We start from the raw sequence: 15,856 nt of genomic DNA, 5'->3' as shown, positions 1-15,856 counted from the left end.
TCTCCTTGATAACAGGAGATGGTCTTAAATGCCTTCTGTCTCCCCCTTCCCATCGTCTGTGCCTAATGTAAAGCTTTTCACATGATGAGGGCAATGGATGCTTCCATTATAACTGTGCTGGACCAAAGGAAAGAATTGAAGGCGTGATTAGAGGACCAGTCCCCCCCCAAAGCAGTGTGGCCTAGTGGATAGAGGGGCCCCAGACTGAGCCCCATTCTTCCTCTCCCCCTCCCCCCCGCCCTACCTCCTTCCCCTCCCCACATCACCTGTGTATATGTTTGTACAGATTTATTACTCTATTTTACTTGTACATATTTACTATTCTATTTTATTTTGTTAATATGTTTTGTTTTATTGTCTGTCTCCCCCTTCTAGACTGTGAGCCCACTGTTGGGTAGGGACCGTCTCTATATTTTGCCAACTTATACTTCCCAAGCGCTTAGTACAGTGCTCTGTACACGGTAAGCGCTCAATAAATACGATTGAATGAATGAATGAATAGAACACAACCCTGAGAGTCAGAGGGCCTGGATTCTAATCCTGGCTCCACCTTCTGTCTGCTGTGTGACCTTAGGCAAGTCACTTTAAGTGATATCATCTGTAAGATAGGGATTAAGACCGTGAGCTCTATGTGGAACAACCTGATTAGCTTTTATCTACCCCAGTGTCCAGTACAGTGCCTGGCACATAGTAAGTGCTTAACAAATACCATAATAATAAACAAAAAACCTTCCCCACCTCAGTGTTGATTAGCCATCAGGAGACATGATCCATAAGGATCAACGATTTAATCATTGCCCTAAAAAAATGGTGGTTTTTGTTACGTGCTTACTATCTGCTAAACACTGTATTACCTTCTGGGGGTAGATATCTGATAATCAGGTCCCACATGGAACCCACAATCTAAGTAGGAGGGAGGACAGGTATTGAATCCCCATTTTGCAGATGAGGGAACTGAGACCCAGAGAAGTGAAGTGGCTTGCCCAAGGTCACACAGCAGGTAAGTGGCGGAGCCAGGATTAGAACCCAGCTCCTGTGAATCCCAGGCCCGCACTCTTTCCACTAAGCCACGCCACTTCTCATCCATAACCAATGTGAGCGAAGAGCCCTGGAAGTTATTCATTTTTCTCCTTGGTGACACAGAGCCTTAGTTTCATTTCCCAAGTTTCTGTTGCGTCTGCAGTGGATATATCAATCTTTAATCGCTTTGTAATTGCCGGGTCAGTATCTCTGGGTTTCCCAAATGGCCACTCACCATCAACTCCGTCATCTTCCCTGAGCATGGCCAATTTGAACCCGCCATATGGGAACAGCCGGTTGGAGGCCAGGAAAGTGAACACAGTTGTTTGTACAAGTATTCACGAGGCGTCTTCTCTTTATCATCTTACAGGCCTTGTAGAGATTTGCTTGATGCACCCCCTCGATGTGGTGAAAACCAGGTAAAGTTCTGCTTGAACAAGTTTTATTGACTTTGGAGGTTGTCCAAATTGAGAGCTGTCAAAAAAAAAAAAAAATCCCTAAATGCTAGAACATGTCCCTGTCTGATAGCTTCTCTTTTTAATGGCATTTCTATTTATTTTTTTTAAATACCCTGTGACAGTCAACATTGGAAGAGCATGAAGTATTTCTGGTTAGAGGTCATCTGAAGGTGTTTAATATTTTACCGTCGTCATGACAGGCAGAAGGTATAACTTGTGGCTATACTGATGTTGGAACGAAATTTATCAATGTGACGTATGATTTAATGTTGTTTGGTGGAATGCAGATTGGTGTTTGTTTGGCACCAGACGGCCCAGGTGTACATTTTCCGTCATTTAATTATTTGGGTTTCTCGACATTCAGTCATTTGGTGGATGTTTCTTGACATTCAATTATTTGTTCATTTATTTAAATGAATGCCTGTCTCCCCCTCTAGACTGTAAGTTTGTCGTGGGCAGGGAACATGGCCATGTACTCTGTTGGATTCATTCAGTGGTATTTATTGAGCGCTTACTGTGTGCAGAGCACTGTACTAGGTGCTTATTGTAATCTCCCAAGCCTTTAGTTAGGTGCTCTGCACACAGTAAATGCTCAGTAAATGCCAGTGGTTGATCTCGGTTCTGATATTTAGGGAGCAGCGTGGCCTAATGGGAAGCGCACGACACTGTTAGGAGAGGGGTTCTCATTCTGGTTCCACCACATCACGTCTCCATGTCCCAGTTTCTTCATCTGTAAAATGAGGTGGCGGAAAAAAAATCCCGTTCTCCCTTCCTCTTGGATTGTGCATCTCATATGGGAAAGAAGCTGGATCTGATCTGATTATTTTTTTTATCTTCCCCAACCGTAGTACAGTATTTGGCATCTAGTAAGTACTTAATACATGCCATCTTTAAGGGGCACACCTCCAATCCCCAAAGGAAATCCTCAGGACTGTGTTTGATCAATTTGCTCACAAGTCAAGACTCTAAGGTCTTCTCTAGGCTGTAAGCTCATTGTGGGCAGGGAACGTGTCTGCCGACTCTGTTGTATTGCACTCTCCCAAGCACTTAGTATAGTGACCTGCACGCAGTAAGTGCTAAATAAATATCATTGATTGCCTGAGTCCTTTTCCCATATTCATTCATTCATTCAATCGTATTTATTGAGCGCTTACTGTGTGCAGAGCACTGTACTAAGCGCTTGGGAAGTACAAGTTGGCAACATATAGAGACAGTCCCTACCCAACAGTGGGCTCACAGTCTAGAAAGGGGAGACAGAGAACAAAACAAAACATATTAACAAAAGAAAATAAATAGAATAAATATGTACAAATAAAATAGAGTAATAAAAACACATACATATATACAGGTGCTGTGGGGAGGGGAAGGAGGTAAGGCAGGGAAGAGGGGGAGAGGAAGGAGGGGGCTCAGTCTGGGAAGGCAGCATGGAGGAGGTGAGCTCTCAGTAGGGCCTTGAAGGGAGGCATATAGAATGCCATGTTTCCTTCAAAGGAGATAAGAATTGGGAGCATTTTTTTCCATGTGCCTTTGCAGACGTTCAGTTGACTTTCAGGGAAATTCCTCTGATTTTGCAGCTTTTTCAAAATGATTGAGCCTGAGCCACAAATTGTGGAATCAGCAATTAGCTATCTGGGTTCCGGTTGTTTGCTCCCAGAGGACTATATGGTCAGCCAGCCGTCCATGTGCCATGGAGGGAGGCGGTCGTTAGTCATCCTGACAGTGGAACAGGAAATGGGGTCTCCAGGCTGGTGTGCCCTGCCCTAGACAGTTAGGGTGACATCGAGGGGAGGGGCAGGAGCCAAAGTAGGGGATCATTTCCTCCAGGATATTTCCCTTAACTCACATACAATTGATGGTTGGGTATGGGTGGATGTCCAGGAGGCTGTCAGTCAATCTATTATATTTGTTGAGCACTTACCATGTGCAGAGCACTGTACTATGGGCTTGGGAGAGGACAATGCAACAGAGTTGGGTGACATACTCCCTGCCCACAACAGGCATACAAGCAACAAGCAGACTAGAATCTAATGGGCTGCTAGTACATGGAGCCTCTAAGCCTCCTCGTGCTGGAGACAAAGTACCTGGACTTGAAAGGGCCCTGGGGCCAACTTGAGGTGGCTTTGTCTGGGATGGGGTAGGTGGCGGTCTCCTTGGAATGGGTTCATCTCTTTGGGGATGTGGGATTAACACCAGAGCCTGATTCCCATGGAGAAACTGACAGTGGGAATTTGTCCGATATCAGCTCAGCCAAACATCCAGGGAAGATAACTGAATGGAAGCCAAATGCATCCCCGCTGGATTCTTCTCCAGAGGCCTCTCGGGATGAGGGACGATTTGAAAACTTGGATCCACCTTTCCTCTTCTCCCAGAAGGTCACCCTGGCACTTGGAATTGCTCCCTTTATTCACCCCTCCCTCAGCCCCAATCAATTAATCAATCAATCGTATTTATTGAGCGCTTACTGTGTGCAGAGCACTGTACTAAGCGCTTGGGAAGTACAAGTTGGCAACATATACAGTCCCTACCCAACAGCGGGCTCACAGTCTAGAAGGGGGAGACAGAGAACAAAACCAAACATACTAACAAAATAAAATAAATAGAATAGATATGTACAAGTAAAATAGAGTAATAAATATGTACAAACATATATACATATATACAGGTGCTGTGGGGAGGGGGAGGAGGGGGAGCAGCTTACAGTCCAGAGGGGGAGACAGACATCAATATAAATAAAGAATTTGTATTATTTCACTTAAATATATGTACATAAGTGCTTGTGGGCTTGAGGGTGGGGCAGACAGCAAATAGAGAGTAAATTGGGGAAAAGAGGGTTTAATCAGGGAAGACATTTTGGAGGAATTGTGACCTTAATAATGCTTTGAAGGTGGGAAGAGTGGTGGCCCAGCGTGTGGAGGGAAGGAAGTTCAAGGCTAACGGCTGGACCTGGGAAAGGGGTCGATGGAGAGATAGACAAGATCAGGGCACGTGGAGTTAACTGGCGCCAGAGGAGCAGACTGTGCAGGCTAGGATGTAGTAGAAGAAACATGAAATGAATTTGTCAGTGGGCCTCAAGTTCTTCCTGCCGGATGCAATCCAGATCTCGTAGTATCATGGAAACAATCCAGATGAGGGTTGTTGAAGGATGTGAAGGTGAAGACATCATCACCTCCCTGCTGCTCCTACGGGATCTTAGCAGCGAGAAAACCGGGGTTCTGCTAAGAGCATGCCTGAAGGGGCATAACATTCTTCTAGGTGCATAAGGGGAAACAGATCGGCAGGATGCTTCCTGTTCCAATGGATCAGTCAATCAACCAGTGATATTTGTTGAGTGCTTGCTGGGTGCAGAGCCCTGTGCTACATCCAAGCAGTCACCAAAACCTGCCGGTCTCAGCTCCGCAACATTGCCAAGATCCGCCCTTTCCTCTCCATCCAAACGACTACCCTGCTCGTTCAAGCTCTCATCCTATCCTGTCTGGACTACTGTATCAGCCTTCTCTCTGATCTCCCATCCTCATGTCTCTCCCCACTTCAATCCATACTTCATGCTGCTGCCCGGATTGTCTTTGTCCAGAAACGCTCTGGGCATGTTACTCCGCTCCTCAAAAATCTCCAGTGGCTACCAGTCAATCTGTGCATCAGGCAGAAACTCCTCACCTTGGGCTTCAAGGCCCCCTCGCCTCGCCCCCTCCTACCTCACCTCCCTTCTCTTCTTCTACAGCCCAGCCCGCACCCTCTGCTCCTCTGCCGCTAATCTCCTCACCGTGCCTCGTTCTCGCCTGTCCCGCCATCAACCCCCAGCCCACGTCATCCCCCAGGCCTGGAATGCCCCCAATCCCTCTGCCCATCCGCCAAGCTCGCTCTCTTCCTCCCTTCAAGGCCCTACTGAGAGCTCACCTCCTCCAGGAGGCCTTCCCAGACTGAGCCCCTTCCTTCCTCCCCCCCCATCCCCCTCTCCATCCCCCCCCATCTTACCTCCTTCCCTTCCCCACAGCACCTGTATATATGTATATATGTTTGTACATATTTATTACTCTATTTATTTTACTTGTACATATCTATTCTATTTATTTTGTTTTGTTAGTATGTTTGCTTTTGTTCTCTGTCTCCCCCTTTTAGACTGTGAGCCCACTGTTGGGTAGGGACTTTCTCTATATGTTGCCAACTTGTACTTCTCAAGCGCTTAGTACAGTGCTCTGCACACAGTAAGCTCTCAATAAATACGATTGATTGATTGAGAGTACAATACAATAGAATTGGTTGACATGCTCCCTTGCCTCAAGGAACTTACAGTCTAATTGAGGAAGCAGATGTTAAAGAAATTTACAGATAAGGGGAAAAACTGAGTACAAGGATATGTTCATCAATGCTGTGGGGAAGAGTAACTGAGTGCTAAAGAGGTGGGAGTGAGAAGCAGCATGACGTAATGGATAGAGCATGGGCCTGTGAGTCAGAAGGTCATGAGTTCTAATCCTGGCTCCACCACTTGTCTGCCGTGTGACCTTGGGTACGTCACTTCACTTCTCTGGGCCTCAGTTACTTCACCTGTAAAATGGGTTTTGAGACTGTGAGCCCCATGTGGGACAGGGACTGTGTCCACCCCTATTTGCCTGTATCCACCTCAGCGCTTAGTACAGTGCCTGGCACATAGTAAGTGCTCAACAAATACCACAAACCTGGGCTTGGGAGTCAGAGCACAAGGCTTCTAATCCCAGCTCTGCCACTTGTCTGCTGTGTGACCTTGGGCAAGCCACTTAATGTCTCAGTGCCTCAATTACTTCATCTGTAAAAATGGGGATTAAAATTGTGAGCCCCACGTGGGGCAACCTGATTACCTTGTAATAATAATGGTATTTGTTAAGCACTTACTATGTGCAAAGCACTGTTCTAAGTGCTGGGGGGATACAAGGTGATCAGATTGTCCCACATGGGGCTCACAATCTTATTCCCCATTTTCCAGATGAGGTAACTGAGGCCCAGAGAAGTTAAGTGACTTGCCCAAAGTCACCCAGCCGACAAGTGGCAGAGACAGGATTAGAACCCATGACCTCTGACTCCCAACCCCGTGCTTTTTCCACTGAGCCACGCTGCTTGTATCACCCTAGTGCCTAGAACAGTGCTTGGCACGTAGTAAGCACTTAACAAATCATTATCATTACTGAATGCATGGTTGAGGCAGTGGGAGGGAAGATAGAGTGGGGGAATGAGAGCTTAATTCAAGAAGAAGAAACCCATTCACTTTTGGATCAGCCATCTGGTCTACCAGGGAAAGCAATGGGATTTGGGTGTATTGTAGGCGGGGGGTGGTGGGAGAGGTGTCTGGGGCAACTGGGCCCCCAAAGGACCCCCAAAAGATATTTTGAAAAGCCACACTGCAAGTCTGAGGGTTTAGTTCCAAAAGGACGGAACTTCAATCAGAGGTATTCATTGCATGCTTACCACGTGAAGAACACTGTACTAAGCGCGTGGGAAAGCGCAGTGGACTTGGTAGACACCGTCCCTTCCCTTTAGAAACCTACAGTCTAGTAGCGAGGACCTCACTTCGGGGGGAAGACTTGGAAGTTTGTCTCTGGAGGAAAAGATGGACCTGCGGAACCACCTAGGAGACTGCAGGCCGAAGTGGGTGGAATCTGGCACTGCCCCTCCCGACTTTTTGTTTCCCAGCCGGGAGGAAGATGAAACCATAAACTTAAGGGAAGAGAATTCCTGAAGCTCTTTCTGGCCCTGCTGGCCCCACAGCCCGTCATTTGTCAACCCCTTTGTGTTGTTTACATTGCAGGATGGAGCACGATTCAGCTGCCAATACAAATAAATCCCGGGATCCCCTGTGTCAGATCTGCCCAGAGCGAGCACTGTCCAAGGAGTGTGCGGCCCATTACGGAGCAGGGGTTGGGGGGACTAGGGAGGACAGGGAGGAGTCTGGGGAACATCCAGACACTGTGATAAAGGTGTCTTTAATAGACAATTTGTGAATCGACAGACCAAAGCCCAGCTTGGTTTATATCGCCCCTCCCACCTCTGGCTGGAAAGTTCAGCTGACTCTTCCCCTCCTCCTCCTGCTTAAATCCATCCTACTGCAATCCCTAAGTTACCCCAGCTTTTGGGTAGTTTGTGTAGGGGAGAGTGGGGGGGGGGGGGGGGCGGGGTGTTGCATCTCGGTACTTCCCTTGAGAAGCAGCTGTGGCTTAGTGGAAAGATCATGGGCTTTGGAGTCAGAGGTCATGGGTTCGAATCCCAGCTCTGCCACTTGTCAGCTGTGTGACTTTGGGCAAGTCACTTAACTTCTCTGGGCCTCAGTTCCCTCATCTGTAAAATGGGGACTAAGACTGTGAGCCCCATATGGGACAACCTGATAACCTTGTATCTTCCCCAGCACTTAGAACAGTGCTTTGCACATAGTAAGCGCTTAACAAATACCATCATTATTATTATTATTATTTCCTCTCTCTGCGTCTATTTAGGATACAACGTACCTACTCTATCAAGAAGATGAGCCCCTGGAAAATTGCCAAATCGGGAAGCAGCATGGTCTAGTGGCTACAGCTTGGGCCTGGGTGTCAGAAGGACCTGAGTTCTAATCCTACCTCCACCAATTATCTGCTGCATAGCCTTGGGCAAATCACTTCACTTCTCTGGGCCTCAGTTTCCTCATCTGTAAAATGGGGATTAAAACTGGGAACCCCATCAATCAATGGTATTTATTGAGCGCTTCCTATTTGTGAGCCCACTGTTGGGTAGGGACTGTCTCTATATGTTGCCAATTTGTACTTCCCAAGCGCTTAGTACAGTGCTCTGCACATAGTAAGCGCTCAATAAATACGATTGATGATGATGATGATTTGTGGAGCACTATATTAAGCGCTTGGGAGAGTACAGTAATGTGGAACGTGAACTTTGTCCAACCTGATTAGCTTGTGTCTACCCCAGTGCTTAGTACAGTGCTTGGCACATAGTAAGCATTTAACAAATACCTTTAAAAAAAAAGGCTTAGTGGGGTTTTGAAGTTGAAAAGTCTTAGCAGTGATTAATAATAATGATGGTATTGTTAAGCGCTTACTATGTGCAAAGCCCTGTTCTAAGCGCTGGGGAGGTTACAAGGTGATCAGGTTTTCCCACCAGGGGCTCACAGTTTTAATCCCCATTTTACAGATGAGGTAACTGGGGCCCAGAGAAGTTAAGTGACTTGCCCAAAGTCACACAGCTGACAGTTGGCAGAGCCGAGATTTGAACCCATGACCTCTGACTCCAAAGCCTGTGCTCTTTCCACTGAGCCAAGCTGCTTCTCCGTGATTGATTGTCACTCACCGCACATGTGTAAATCCTTGGCCTCCACCGGGAGCGGAGCAGGAAAATGGAAGGGCAGGACTAAGGGTTGGGGGGTGTGGAGCTTGTTCTGGAGGTGACGGGGGGGAAGAGAGAGAGAGAGAGAGAGATGTTCTCCAGCTCTGGCTGAAGCCAAGGCTGCTAATGTGGATGATGAAACTGAGGAGAAGGGAGCAATCAGGAAAGGAGGGGAGGTGGCGGCAACATGGAGCACCGAGGGGCAAAGCAATTTAAAAGAAAGATGCGTCTACCTCACGTTCTGTAAAAATAACAAAAAACAAAAAAAAAAAGAGACCCTTCAGATTGAAAGGAGGCAGAGGCCATTCAATGCACCAAGAGTTGGAAGAATCCCAGGACCCATTTACAAGGAAAGAAAAAAAATGTTAAAAATGAACTTAATTTGGGGTTTGGGGAGGGGAAGTCGAGCAGCTGTTGGGACCAACAGAACAGCGGGGCGGAAACAAAGAAACAGGGAATGCTTTTTTCCTAAATAGATCCTTTTTAAAAAAGTATATATATTTTTCAATGGGCTGTGAGCAGCTGGGAAAGGTTAAATGGGGTATGGATGGAGGCAGATACAGTCTATAGGATTTGAAAAAATTAACTCAGCAGCTGGGAGGGTTATTTCCATATGTTAATGATTTGTCAGTGGTAGAAAACATTAAGATCACATTCAGGGTTAGACCATGGTCATGGCTGATTTCTAACCATGGATAGAAATTCTGGGTTAGACCACTGTCATGGCTGATTTCTAACCATGGATAGAATGTGTCTGAAGTCAAGTAAGCAAAGAATGGAGCCACATTTTCTCCAACTGTATTTTTATTGGGACTTTGTCATATAGTTAAACCAGTCAAAGGCAACATAACAGTATGAAATTGTTACTAAATTTCCACACTGAGAGCAATTTCCATCTCGCGTTTGAAGTTGATTTTCGGCTCTTTGGTTTCTCCGGGAGGAGATGGATTTTAAGTGAACTGAATTTCTGACGTGACCGCCTCAAAATGAGGCAGCAGCATCGGTTGGTCCTGCACAGAGTGGCCACGTGGACTGGTGACTTTTTCAATGGGGCTTTGTCAGATCTAGTCACCATTAAGGGATGCGAAGACAGACAGTGAGCACATGTTCAGAGGCTGTGCGGGTAAAGGGGTGGAGAGCAATTTGTAACACACTTCCACTGAAAAATCACAAAAGAGCCACAGGAAAGAGGCTCTTTACTGTGTAGCTTTGAATTGCATCTAATTATTAAACATTTCGGTGAGGCGAAGTGTACTACTGATGTTACATCGTGGCTGAACCAGAAGTGTTTTCCTGTCTCTCTAGAACTAGTATCTTCCTCCAACCTCCCCCCAAAAAACAGTCAAAGGCTTTACTTTTAAGCATTCTTACACTCTGCTCTATTCTAAATATTTGTTGAGGGGAAATTTTGGGAAAATCTGAATTTTTTTTGGATAATTGAATGCAGATTGTAGTCCACAATCCAAAGAAAATTCTGAAAGAGAACTGTCAATGAGTAGATTGTGTCCATTATTTGTGGTATTTATGGCGCACAAACTATGTGCAGAACACTGCACGAAGCAGTTGGGGCAGTAAAACAGACAAAAAAGACGCAATCACTGCCCTCAAGGAGCTTGCAATTAAGTAGGAGAGACTGGCACAAATTATTTAGTAGTGCAAGCAAGAGGAAAAACAAAAATATGATTGGTATTAGTGGAAGAAAGTTATGAGAGAAGCAGCATGGCTTAGTAGCTTAGTAAAGTGCTCCGCACACAGTAAGCGTTCATACGAATGAATGAATGAATGGAATGAACTTGGGCCTGGAAGTTGCAAGACCTGGGTTCTAATCCCAGCTCTGCCAATTGCTTGCTGTGGGACCTTGGGCAAGTTATTTAACTTCTCTGTGCCTCAGTTTTCTCAACTGTAAAATGGGGATTAAATACCTGTTCTCTTTCCTACTTAGGCTTTGAGCCCCATGCCGGACAGGGACTATGTCTAACCTAATAAACAGGTACCTATCCCAGTGCTTAGAACAGTGTTTGAAACACTGCTTAGTAAGTGTTTAATAAATGCCATTTTAAAAAGGATTGGGTGGGAGAGTTTAATAAATAGATGAAAAGATAAGTGCGTGCTAGGGTGGTTACTGGAAATGTTAAAATCTGGTGTGATGGAAATTAGTCTGGGAGTGCTTCCTGGAGGAGGTGGGATTTCAGGAGGGCTTTGCAAATGGAGAGAGTTGTCAGGCACTTTGCTTTGGAAGTGCTCATCTCCTTTATATGCAGGTACCAGTCCAAACACAAGGATATATTTTTAATATGACTAACCTCTTTGGCCAATAAAGCAGAACAGGAAATCAACACTAAGGAAGAAATTACAGTTCAAAGCAGAATCACCGAGAAATGATGGCACAAAAGATGTGCACATGCATAAAAACCGTGGGAAAAGACAGAGGGTGTCCCTTCCCAACCCCAATAGACCTTAGCCCTAGTAATCATCATCATCATCATCATCATCATGTTGGTATTTGTTAAGTGCTTACTGTGTGCCCATGCACAGTGCTGAGTGCCGGGGTAGATACAATACAGTGACATTAGAATCTGTTCCTGTTCCACACAGGGCCCACAGTATAAGAGGCAGGGAGAACTGGTAGAAAATCCCCATTTTAGAGATAAGGAGACTGAGGCACAGAGGAGTTAGATTAAAGAGTTACTCAGCAGGAAAGCAGCAGAGCCAGAACTGGTTAAGCCCTTCTAAAATTCCACCTCGTCCCACAGACGTGTCCCAATTAATTCCCATTTCCTGATTCATTTCAGCCCAGCTGCCACTTCTAGCACCTTGAATTTATTTTTGTCCTTCTAAACTTGCATAGAATCAGTTGTACCATCCATTATTTACTCAGATCAGTCTATTTGTAAATCAGTTTATGTCTGTCTCCCCTCTTCGAGTCCAAGCAACTTACAGGTAGGGAATGTGTCTTGGTGCATCTGTTGAACTTCCTTAAGTGTTTAGAACAGTGCATTGCACCCAGGGGGTGCTCAGTAAATGCCCTATCTAGCAAACAGTGACAAATCAATTGTATTTATTGAGCACTTAGTACAGTGCCCCACACATAAACGCTTGGGAGAGTATAATATTCCAGAGTTGGTAGACACATTCCCTGCCCACAAGGAGCTTACAATTTAGAGGGGAAACATAAAACATAACCAAGGAGAGTACAGAAACTAGAAATGGAGGAGGAGCGGAATAGAGTTAAAAGAAAAAAAATGGAAAGATAAGATTGTGGTGGTACCGAATGGAAAAACAGGGACTGGTGAACAAAGGCAATGAAGCTGCCTGAAATTTGTACAGAGGGGTCTAACCTGCTTAGTACAGAGCCTGACACATAGTAAGCGCTTAACAAATACCAAAGTAATAATAATGTCTCAGTACTTTGCAGGCAAAAGGGAATCTGGTAATCATTCCAGAAAACATTTGGTAAGATGGCAATTAGCTGTTCAAATAGGAAATGTGGCAGTACCCAGATAGTATAGCATAGAATTAAAACATTTCAAAGCAGCATGGCCTTGGGGGGAGAACACAAGCCTGGGAGTCAGAAGGACCTGGGTTCTAATCCAGGCTCTGCCACTTGTCTGCTGTGTGACCTTGGGCAAGTACTTAGCTTCCTTGTGCCTCAGTTACCACATCTGTAAAGTAGGGATTAAGATTGAGGCCCCATGTGGGATGTGTCCAACCTGAGTAGCTGGTATCTACCCCAGCACCTAGCACAGTACCTGGGGCATAGTAAGTGCTTAACAAATGCCTCAAAAGAAAACGTGTATCGAATCCCCATTTAGCAGATGAGGAAACAGGCACAGAGAAGTTAAGTGCTTGGCCACGGTCACACAGCAGGCAAGTGGCAAAACCCAAATAAGAACTCAGGTCCTCTGACTCTCAGGCCGGTGCTCTGTCCACTGGGCCACACAGCTCCTCTAATCCCCAGTTTGCTTCGCATTAATAAATTCTAAGAATCTGTTTGATCCCACAGAATTCAAAACCACTTTCAGTGCAACTGGATTTGATTCAAAATTTGTAGTCCTTTCGTAGGTCATGAACTACGGTTATATAAGAAATCACGTTCTCCAACAGCCCATAGTATATAAACCTGCCCAGAAGAGTCAAGCAGGGTAACTCAATCTCACCAAAGCTGTTTACAACAATCCCAGAGTCTTTAGTCAACGAGCTCAACTCAGAAGAGGAAATCAGTATTGATGGCAAGTAACTGACATACTCTTTCATTGATAGTTGCGTTATATTTGCCAAGGATGCAGCAAAATTAAGAAGAATTTCAGATACAGCCACATGGAGTGGTTCTAGAGATTCATCTCGTGAGGACCAATTAATGTACCAAGACTTTGCCTAGGAGAATCCATGCTTGTAAATGGTGAAGAAATTGAAATGGAAAGCTACCTTGGCCAGGAATTAAAATCCCAAGTGATTTGACAGTGAACACAGCTGCAGGAAGAAAACAACTCACATCAGTTTCAATAAAATCAGAATGTCCCAGTTGGACAGTAAGTTGCCCATTTTCTTTTTTTAAAATGGTTTTTAAGTGCTTACTGTGTGTCAAGCAATGTACGAAGCACTGGGGAATCAGGTCCGACACCATCCTTGCCCTACGTGGGGCCCCCATAAGTGGGAGGGTGAACAGGTATTGAATCCCCAGTTTGAGGAAACTGAGGCACCGAGAAGTGAAGTGACTTGCCCATGCTCACACCGTAGGCAGGAGGTGGAGCGGGGATTAGAATGCAGGTCCTCTGACTCCCATATCCGTGTGCTTTCCACTAGGCCGTGCTACTTCCTCTGAAGAAACTTCTCAAATTGGTTTTCATTCATTCAATCATATTTATTGAGCACTTACTGTGTGCAGAGCACTGTACTAAGGGTTTTCCCATCAGCGATCTCTGGATCAGGTTGCCATTGACCACCACGCACCACCCGATGAGGGATCCAGACCCTCTTGCCAGGCTGGAGACTCCCAGGGGGAAGCAACCTAGCCTAGTGGAAAGAGCACAGGCCTGGTAATTCAAGGATCTGGGACTGTCTTGACCCGGGTATAATAATATTTCTTAAGTGCTTACTCTGTGCCAAGTATTATGCTAAGCTCTGGAGTGGATAGAAAGAGATCAGACACCATCTAAAGGAAGGGACAGGTGTTTAATATCCATCAAGCGTTTAGTACAGTGCTCTGCACACAGTAAGCGCTCAACAAATACGACTGAATGAATTTTACAGATGAAGAAACTAAAGCACAAGCCTTAAGTAGGGAAAGCAATGAAGTCAGCATCCCTCTCCCAATGTGAGAAGGCATAGTTCAGTGCTCTGCACAAGGTAAGCACTCAATAAATGGGATTGATTGAGGTAAGAGACATCATTCAAGATGTCAGCTTGGTTGGAGAATGATGTGGTTCGCTAGTTTGGCTCTCCACCTCATACCTTGCTACTTCCTTAGGAGATTTTCGCCTCCAAAAAAATGCCCCAGTCTTGTTGACTTTGTGGGCCACTTCTTTGCTGGTGGGGGGCGGGGGGGAGTAGATTCAGAAAGAGTAAGGTCCCAGAGCCAGGACAGGATTACTGATTTTATTTTTCCTTGTATTTGTTAAAGTGCCTACTATGTGCCAGACACCGTACTAAGCACTGGGGTAGATATAAAATAATCAGATTGAACCCAGTCCATGTCCCACATGGGATTCACAGTCTTAATCCCCATTTTGTGCTCATTTCACAGTGAACATTCAGTAAATACGATTGATTGATCAATCAATCATATTTGTTGAGCACTTACTGTGTGTACTGAGCTCTTGGGAGAGTATAGTATAACAAAGTTGGTAGACACATTCCCTGCCCAGAATGTTGATTGATTTCTGATGAGGTAACTGAGGCACATAACAGTTCACTGAATTGTCCAAGGTCACACACAGCAGACAAGTGACAAAGCCAGAATAAGAACCCAGATTCATTCATTGTCAGGCAGATTTATTGAGTGCTTACTGTGAGTACAGCACTGTACTAAGCTCCTGGGAGCATACGATAAAACAGCAAACAGACACATTCCCTACCCACAACGAAGATCCTCTGACTCCCGGGCCTGTGTCCTTTCCACTAGGCCACATTGCCTCTTTAATGACAATGGACACTGAAAACTCCGAGCTCAACCATCGGCTCCCTGGTTCCCCTCCCCACAAGTTACCGACGTTAGTCACTGAGCGGGTCCTATCGGTGTTTCTCTCCTTAGCCCAGGTAGCGGAACTCCTAGGGAGTCTGAAAAAAAAATGCCCCCATCGAAGCCCAAGGAGAGCAGGGCCAACCTGATACTGTGAGGATTGTCCCTTGGATTCTCAAAGCTTGTGTTTAAGCCACAAGGTAAATAGGAATTGCATGGATTTCAAATCGCGGTCATGGGAAAACGACTTCCTCCCCAAGACAGACAATATCAAGGCTGTTTCCTTTGCTTTCCCCGTTGTGTGGAGTTCCCGTGCCTTAAACTGTAGAGCAGTTTGGCCAGATTACTTACGAGTTGCAGTAGCTGATGTTTTCTTAGCTTGCTGTTGGGGAAAAGATCGATTGCCTGCCTGCATGGTCTGTGTTTCATGGCTCAGGGGTCCGCGCTATAATTTACTCCAAAGGGTGTAAGAATTTCAAAATATCCCTCAGGTTTATTTTGATTTACAAAATAAATACATAGATCTCTTTCTGTACAACTGATTTATATAAATCAAATTCTTTCAAAGGGGCGGAATACCTACCTTTCTGTTTAATAGTTGTTATTACTGTGTAGTCTACCCAGAGAAAAACAATTCTGTGAATTCAGATGGCTAAAAAATTTCAAAACTTCAAAAATGCTTGGGAGAGCATGGAACTTATTTTTCATAGAAAAAGACGTTTCGAGTTGCACTTTCAAGTATTATTATTTATTATGGCCGTTAAGCACGTTCTCTGAGAGGGAGCCTGGCCTTGTGGATAGATCATGGGCCTGAGTGTCAGAAGGATCTGGGTTCTTATGTCAGCTCTGCCACTTGTCTGCT

General features: G+C 45.3%; 1 protein-coding gene across 4 annotated transcripts in view; it reads left to right on the top strand.

The window, feature by feature from the left end:
- SLC25A21 (solute carrier family 25 member 21) overlaps nt 1-15,856 on the top strand; it is a 376,374-nt gene that overhangs the window by 186,229 nt on the left and 174,289 nt on the right. For all 4 annotated transcript variants that reach the window (XM_038756566.1, XM_038756567.1, XM_038756564.1 and 1 more), the window contains exon 2: nt 1,391-1,439. In XM_038756566.1, coding sequence (XP_038612494.1) covers nt 1,391-1,439 — 49 coding nt within the window. The remainder of the gene's footprint in view (nt 1-1,390; nt 1,440-15,856) is intronic.

This window comes from Tachyglossus aculeatus, chromosome 14 (genome assembly GCF_015852505.1).
Source record: "Tachyglossus aculeatus isolate mTacAcu1 chromosome 14, mTacAcu1.pri, whole genome shotgun sequence".
Taxonomy (NCBI): Eukaryota; Metazoa; Chordata; class Mammalia; order Monotremata; family Tachyglossidae; genus Tachyglossus; species Tachyglossus aculeatus.
The sequence above is the reverse complement of the archived record's forward strand: the minus strand, read 5'-3'. Positions and strand labels throughout refer to the sequence as shown.